Source organism: Myotis brandtii, unplaced genomic scaffold (assembly GCF_000412655.1).
Source record: "Myotis brandtii unplaced genomic scaffold, ASM41265v1 scaffold120, whole genome shotgun sequence".
NCBI lineage: Eukaryota > Metazoa > Chordata > Mammalia > Chiroptera > Vespertilionidae > Myotis > Myotis brandtii.
The window spans coordinates 4,426,725-4,434,968 of record NW_005354174.1 but is presented as its reverse complement, the minus strand read 5'-3'; the positions used below and the strand labels follow the sequence as shown (position 1 = coordinate 4,434,968).

General features: G+C 47.0%; 1 protein-coding gene across 9 annotated transcripts in view; it reads right to left on the bottom strand.

Moving 5' to 3' along the window:
* Window positions 1-8,244, bottom strand: part of TANC2 (tetratricopeptide repeat, ankyrin repeat and coiled-coil containing 2) — a 215,324-nt gene continuing 207,080 nt past the window's right edge. For 7 of the 9 annotated variants that reach the window (XM_005858613.2, XM_014532046.1, XM_005858615.2 and 4 more), the window contains 3 exons: window positions 7,084-7,230; window positions 4,191-4,291; window positions 1-2,613 (listed from right to left, as the gene is read on the bottom strand). In XM_005858613.2, the coding sequence (XP_005858675.2) occupies window positions 651-2,613; window positions 4,191-4,291; window positions 7,084-7,230 (2,211 nt within the window). In that variant the 3' untranslated portion in view covers window positions 1-650. The remainder of the gene's footprint in view (window positions 2,614-4,190; window positions 4,292-7,083; window positions 7,231-8,244) is intronic. The other 2 variants (XM_005858614.2, XM_014532042.1) reach the window with 2 other exon arrangements.

Sequence of the window (8,244 nt, the reverse complement as noted above, 5' to 3'; positions counted from 1 at the left end):
TTCAAATAATTACATTGGTGTGTTTTTTCTTCTAATTTAACAGACATTTCTTCTCTTTCTCTTTGATCCTTTCACCCCCACAGGAAGACCAGCAACAACCTAAAGGAACACTCAAGACCTGAAGACTGCAGGGAGCTGGCAGTAGGGGAGACCAGGGCACCAGAATGCACTGGGGCTGGCTATCTGGAAAACACGGGGTTAGAGTGCAAAGGCAAAGGGAGCATCACACTCTTTCTAAAGTTCCTGGAAGAAAACGAACAAGAACATCTTATTTTTGTAAAAAAAAAAAAGAGAAAGACATTTACACAAACAACAAGAACATCAGTGAAAGCGATTGTCTCCTGGAAAAAGCTGACCAGTGTGTCTGATCTCCCTGGGTTAAAGCACACGGCACAACAATCTCCTCGTTGGCATCTGAAGAGAGGGAGAGAGCATGTGGCTGGGCACAGCAAGAGAAACTGAAGTCCTGGCTCACTGGAGGCCAGCTTCCCAGTCGGCTGCATGCAAAGGATTTCAGCATGTGGGCTGCCACCTCTGAACACCACACAGAAACTACATGAGAAATTAAGCTAGAGAACTACCTCAAATGTGGAAACCAAGCCTAAAAATGTGCAGTGAAAACATATGGGTCTCACTCCAACAAATGTCTTTTAAACATTAGACTCCACAAATGGTCTCTTTGGTTTGATAGGGGATGTCTGCCCTTGTCGAGAGTCCCGGGACAACTGCCTGTACAGGTTGTCCTGGTATGCCTGAGCCACAGGGAGGGTCCGAGCCACCTTCACATCGGGGTAGGAGGAGGCCTGGCTGACTCTCTCTAAGAGGTCTCCACGGGACCCGTTCGCCAGCATCCCATGGGGGCTGTAGTAATCGTCCTCCAGCAAATGGCCATTCTGTGCATTGTTGGTTTTGTTATAAAAGGCAATGTTGCTGATGGATGATGGTGGGCTGAAGGACTCAGGCTGAGGCAAGTTGCCTGGAGACGTGGGGCTGAGAACGGTATCCACTGATGACACTGCCCAGGTCCGATTCTGCTGGTGAAGATGGGGGTACTGTTGAGTCCGGGCTGTTTTATCTATGATCCCCATGAATGGTGTGGTCCTGGATCGGGTGGGCTCACTGGGGTAACCTCCCTGAGTGGGAGACACTGGCGACAGCTCGTCACATGACCTATCATATGCGGGTTTTAGTGGGATCTCCATCTGTTGAATCGAGGAGGATGGCCGGAAGGTAGGTGTTAGGTTGGAGGCAGATGAGATACTATTGCTAGATGGAGAGAAGCGAAGGCCTACACTTTGGGAGTGCAGCAATGGCCTAGGAGTTGGTGGGTGGGGTTTGATTTCATTGGGGTTGACACCAATAGGTCTTCTGATTAGATGCGACACATCAGGGGAACCTAGTTGGCTAGAGGAACGCTCCAGATCTAGTTTTGAGTGACAGACTGGGTAATAGGATGCGGACTGACTACGTCCAATCTGTGGTGTCTGGCTGTATCTCATGCCACCTCGATATGCCGAGGAAGGTCGCTGTGGAAGGTCTTCTTTGGTCAACCCTCCATGCTGACAGATGGCGCCTGCACTCAGACTGGCCTGGACATGCTGCACAGGTCTCCCATCCCCAACAATCCCCCCAATTGACCCTTGGTAAACCAACCGGCTCTGACTGACCCCTAGGTCCCCTTGTGAAGACTGGTACTTACTAGCCATTGAGTGGGCCACCTGACCGTAGGCCCCTGTGGAGATGACAGTGCTTGAATGAACAGCAGAGCTGGGCTGGTTGCTTCTCACAATCTGGGCCTTAGCAGGCTGTAGCCTGAGCCCTTGCTGGGGAACCGCCACAGGAAGCTGAGGCATCTGGTAGGGCCTCTGGGCCATTTTGGATAATGGAGATTTTGGCCTGCCAGGAAGCTGACTAACATTTGTTTCTTGCTGATAGCGCACAGGCGAGCCGGACTGGGCTCTATAGACACTCATGCTTTCAGCTGGAGGGCTGGCCCGATACTGAGGGCCTCTTCGGAGAGGGGAAGGGGGAGGGCTTGGGTATTCTTTGCCCTGCCCTCCCACAGGAGGGGGGCTAAAGCGGTAAGATCCACCCTGATGAGCCGGGGAAGTATGTGGTGGACTAGGCCTGTAATGAGAGTTCTGGTGAGTTGGAGAAAGAGCAGGTGAGGTGGACTGATAGCTCTGTCTAGTGGGAGAACCTACAGAACTACTGGACCGGAAGTCAAAAACCTGATGAGAGCCAAGCGGTGAGCTGGAGATGTAGGCGGAGTCCCTATGGGCTGGAGAGGAGGGTGGGCTCTGGATGATCGGGAGCCCCTGACTGGGCCGTGCCTCTGTCTGGAGGCCAATGGAAACATTTTCAACATCCTGCTCCAAGTACTCTTCCTCGAAAATGTCTTGCACAGAGTATATGTCTTCATGCTGTGGTTCAGGTTCTGCTTCTTCTGGTAGCTGCTGCTGAGGCGGCTGTGGTGGCGGCGGCTGCTGCTGCTGCTGCTGCATCTGCCTACACTCCTCCTCCACTCTCATCAGGAGTCTCTGGATCTCACGGTTGTTTGGACACAGCTTGATGGCCTCGTTCAGATCCTCTAAGGCTGCTGCAAACTGTCTGCTTAACAAAACGTAAACACAGGAACTGGAGTTACTCTGAATCAACAGGAACCGCCCAGAGCTGAGAACATGGTCACTATTTCAGAGAACTGTGGGAGCATCTGTCAGAGTCGGGGGTTTTTGGTTTTATTTAATTTGTAAGGAAGGAAACAGGTAGGCTGTCATTCTAGAGGAGTCCAGAATGATTCTCTAACCCGTTCTGCCTCCATCTTCCTTCTGGCCTCTCTGGGATTAGTGAAGAAATGTCCTCATTTTGTCAGTCCAGCCAGGCCCTTCAGGAAGATTCTCTTAGTGCCCAAATGCACACCAGGCAGTATGAGGGTTGGGTGGGGTTGTCATTTACAGGGTCACTGTCAATTAGCTTAGGAATAAAATAATAACTACAATATTTAAAAATCTTGCTGATCCAGCAGAATTTTTTTGTTATATTCTTAATATTTTGGCTCCAAGTTTCAGGCCTGTTCCGTCCTGGGCAAGAACCCTGTCTTCTGCCCTTCCTACCCTCATCCCACAGCACTACTGCTCCTCCATTCTGCTACATCAAAGCTGGGAAGATATTAGGCTTGCTGACTAGGCAGCTCAGATTCTAATTTACAAATTAGGACGTGAACTATCAAAGATTTCCCATTCTCTCTACTAATATTGCCCAGAAAAGGAGCCATTTGATTTGTGGGGAAGGAATTATCCGGTGGGAAAGAGAACTTGACAGTCAAGCTTCTGAAGAGCTTCACTACCCCAGCTAGTTAAGATTAGTATTACTGCCACTGTCGTCACTGGACTTACCCTGGGTTTGATTTCCAGGACCACATCCCCGCCCTGGTTATATCAGTGAGCCTGAAGCAGTTCTTTCCCACGCAGTTTGGGAAAAGGGTGGGATGCTGGCAGGAGGCATCAAGGACAGGGACAAGTTATCCGAAGATCACTGATGGCAGGTTCTAGGTCTTTCAGGGACCTTCCTGCCCACTGGCCAAACCACAGCAGACGGGCATGAGGGATGGAGTCCATTGTGGGTCCCCTCAATCCTGGCAGCAAGGGCCTCCTGTCTCCACGAGTTTGTGGTGTGGGTGGTAGGGCTTTAGGTAAGAAAGAGGTTTGATGCCACCAGACTTGAGGGGAGCCCCCCAAGGAAGTCTAAACAATCCAGGGATTCCCCAAATGCCTACAGGAAAAGAAAGAGGAGCCTGTGATGTACGTGACCCACCCCACTTTTCCCTCTGAAAGGGTCGAGGGGATGTCGCTAAGTGACCTCTTCCTAAGTCACCAGTGTCTCCTTATGCTACCTGCTTGGGGGTTAACATGATTGAGAGATGGCAGAGGGTTCTTGAAAGAAGGTGCCACTCTCCAACATGAAAAAGACGTTTTTCACCCAAAGCAAAATGCGCTAGATTTCCACAGCCCGGAAGACTTGCCAACCTTAAGCTGAGTATTGCTATGGGAGCCATCCCCAAAACGTGGCCCTATGAGTCCTCAGGAAGAGACACACATGGGTACATATGCCCCAGGATGGCCTACATTGCCTTGGCCAGATTTTCAGAAAAGAGACCTCTTGCTTTTTACCCTCTCTCTCTCTCTCCTCACCTGCTGCTGCGTTTTGCCCTTGCTCTTGCATAGTAAGCTTCATAAGATTTCGGTTTCAGCTCCAGGGCCTTAGTAGCAAATTCCTCCGCCATTCCAAAATCCTGTCATTACAATAGGTGTGCAAATGAGTCATTGAAGAGATATGAAAAATAGACAACTTGGGAATAACACAGATCATATGTACATTTCTTTGATACTTATGGATGGAATACCTGGGATTCCTGACATGCCTGGTATAGCTTTAGCCATGTGGCCCACAGCTTGAAAGTTCCTTCTGCCTTTGCCCTGTGTGGCCCTGCAACCACTCATAGGAATGTATCTGCCCATAAGTATAAAAATACTTTTAATTTGCCTTCTTTCTGCCTTTCTCACAAAGTTCTTTCTAGGCCAGAAGCCAAATGTCAACTCAATGAAGTGCCTGAAGTTGGAAACCTGAACTCATTACACACGCATGAATGAGGCCAACACACATAAATAATCACCTCCCATGACACACATGCCTACACCTCACATGGAAATTCACCCTACCTCCCACCTCCCTGCCACACCCACTATTCCTTGGTTTTCCAAGGGATGAGTGAAATCCAAGAGGATGAGGTCTTCGCTGGCTAGATGGAGTAAGGACAGTGTTTAATTATCTGGTCTGCTTTGTGCCCTTTCAGAATGTGTTGTATGTTTTCTTTTTTTAAATATATTTTATTGATTTTTTACAGAGAGGAAGGAAGAGGGATAGAGAGTGAGAAACATCGATGAGCGAGAAACATCGGTCAGCTGCATCCTGCACACCCCCTACTGGGGATGTGCCCGCAACCAAGGTACATGCCCTTGACTGGAATCGAACCCGGGACCCTTTGGTCCGCAGGCTGACGCTCTATCCACTGAGCCAAACCGGTCAGGGCTGTATGTTTTCTTATGCATACCTACTTCACAGGTAGAATAAGAGCAATACAGCATTTGAATGCTCTGTAAACAGTTCTTGGCACAAAGTAGATGCTCAGTAAGTGGTAGTTTCCTTTTTATTTCAGAGGACTTCTCTGGTCTGTTTCTTCTCTTAAATGATTCCTTATTTAGGAAACATTTAAAGTAAAAAAAAACAAAAGAGGACCCTGTCTGTGCTATCACTTCATCTCTTTATCACAGAGGCTCCCTGGAGGCACAAAGCTGTAGTTTTTAACCCTTACACCAGCGGTTCTCAACCTGTGGGTCGCGACCCCTCTGGGGGTCGAATGACCCTTTCACAGGGGTCGCCTAAGACCACTGGAAAACACATATATAATTACATATTGTTTTTGTGATTAATCACTATGCTTTAATTATGTTCAATTTGTAACAATGAAATTGGGGGTCACCACAACATGAGGAACTGTATTAAAGGGTCGCGGCATTAGGAAGGTTGAGAACCACTGCCTTACACAAAAGAGAAGTTTTTCCTCCCTCTTTTAATGTCAAAGCACAGCACAGTAGCCTCTGGTTACACTTGTGATTCCTAATGCAGAAAACAAGGCCTTAGGCAGAACATAGGTTAAAAAAAAAAAAAAAAAAAAAGATGGGCAATTTTCTACCAAAGACAGACTTCAGGTGCTAAGCAGAGTTCTGCTCATGGGAGGTGATTATTTCTGAACAAATGTGGAGCTTGAGAGAAAGTATTCCATCTTAGCAAGGCTGTCTTCTATCCCTACTGTTTCCAACCTTACCCTTTACTTTTTTCTTTTGAGACTATTGTATGTCTGGGAAGATTATTTTTTTGAAGTATACTATTTGTTAGGCAAAGAGAAGCCAGCAGGGTGGCAGCAGCTCCTGTGCTCTGTCTCTCTCTCACTAGCTGGTGTCCCAGGAGACCCTGGTGAAGATTCTTCTGTTTCATCTAAGAACCTCACTGCCTCCCCCTAAGACACCCACCCTCTCCTATGGGAATCTCTAGTGGCCTCACTCTCCTTAGCACCAGGGGCCTCTTAGGGTCCTAACTGTGTCCTCTGAGACACCCAAGCTGTATCAGGGCTCTTTTCATTGTCAAGTTTTAGATGGATGATATGAAGATCATATATGCAAATAATCTTTCTGGTATTGATAGCAAAGCCATTGCCATTGAGCTGAAATTTCACTATTGTAGAGCTGAGTTCTTTATTGATCAACACTCCTGTTTGGCTTGGATTATTTCTATCTCTTGATGAACTATGAAACCTCAGGCTGGTGGATGTCAGAGACTCCTGACATGATCTTAGCTATTCCCAGTATCTGAGAGAGGGTTCTTGGCCCTGGAGTGTCTGCATGTCAAGGTTGCTGAGGGCATCAGAGACTATCTGCAAAGCAGGCAAGAAGGACCAAGGATTATCTGGGAGATAATAAGGGACCAGGAAGAGTTCTAAGATTCTATCTGCAAAAAGAAGGGACATGGCATGCTAGGATAAAAAGATGAGTAGAAGTGAAAAGTTCAAGATTAGCCTTAGAAATCAAATCTTTAAGTTCATGGTCCTGAGTCCTCTTTCCAGCCCATCCATACGTGACTCGGGGGCCTTCTACAAAGGGAGGGAATGATTAAAATTCGTAACTAATTGCAGCTGGAATTTTAGTGACAATTGCTCTCACATTTTCCCAACGACCAGAAAGTTGACTTTGGGGTGGGGAGGATGATGACAGTTTTTTAATCACTTTCAGTGGGAATTATGAAAACTCAGAAACCTATAAAGTGCCCACAGCATTAACTTTTTTACAGTTTGATATGGATTGTACTTAAGAGTTGATTTCTTTCAAATTGCAAATGTCAGTGCTCTGTGAAGGACAACCAAGTTCCAAATGGGCCAGAGAAGGATCAGGGGCCTGGTAAAGGCTAGTGAATGACTTGGACTGTCAACTTCCAGGACTGCAGAAAGGAGCTGGGATGAGAAGGACTTACGTTCATTTTCCTGCGACACCGAGAGAGGTTGAGGAGAAGAGACACCTTCAGTTCCCGGAAGGTTTTCAAGTCCTCACCAAACCCTTCTCTAGGGAATTTCTTCAGAGCGTACTGGTAGCGCTGGGCAGCCTCCTTTACTTTACCTTTCTAAGGGGAGGACAAGATGGCAAAACACAAAATTGGTCTGCTGAGCAGCTAAGTTTGGTCCCACTCCCTTCTTCTCTCCAGTTATTATGAAGAGTTAGCCCTCCCAAATGCCACTTAAGAGAGGTGTGGCCTGAACATGAGAGCAGAAGGGGCCAGCCTTGCCTTAGGCAAGAAAGGCTCGTTGAAGGGGTGAAGGGGTTACTCAAGATACAAGCCAGAGAAACAAAGCCATGTGATGAAAGGCCTGGGACCAGCTTCTCAAATGGATTCCTAAGGGACTGACCTCGCTCTTTCAAAGGAGCTTTCTCTTGACCTGATCTCCAGGGAACACATATTTCCTAGTCTCCAGCACACCAAAATGACTACTTCCTGAATTTTGCTTATCTGGAAAACTCTTTCCTTGTTTGATGTTCCACCTTGCCAGTTCTCTTCCTCACAAAGGATGCAGGAGCTAAAACAATCTAGTTGCTGGTTCCCTACTCTCATGGCATAAAATAATATCAATCAGTTTCCCCCGTTTTTGGAAAAGGCATGGGTCAGGTGATAGTAGAGAAGTGAAGTTTAGAGTTTGTGATTCTATCTGACTATGTAAGAGGGATTTTTCCAAGATAAAGCAAATCTATGATCAACTTAGGGACCTGGTCACAGGAGCCTTGAACTTTTCTTACAATTTGTATTTGAAAATCTACACGTTGAGCCAAGAATGATGCAGGAGGCACCACCCTTCCTCTAGCTAATCTTTATCCGCTCTAATCTTTCTGATTAGCTGCAACTTTACCAGGGATCCCGATCTCTTATTTTTTCTCATTAAGGAGAGGTTTGGAGTCTTCCAAGGTAGGATTCTGGGTGGGACCAGTAGTAGCTCTGCCCATTCTCATTAGGAGGTAGGACTCCTTGTCTTAGAATATCATAAGTTACGTTATAACCAGGGCTTAGATTCTTGAGGGCAATGCCATTCTCAGGTCCATAAATATGACAGCAAAAGAGGTCCTTCCTTGAAGTTATGTGAAATCA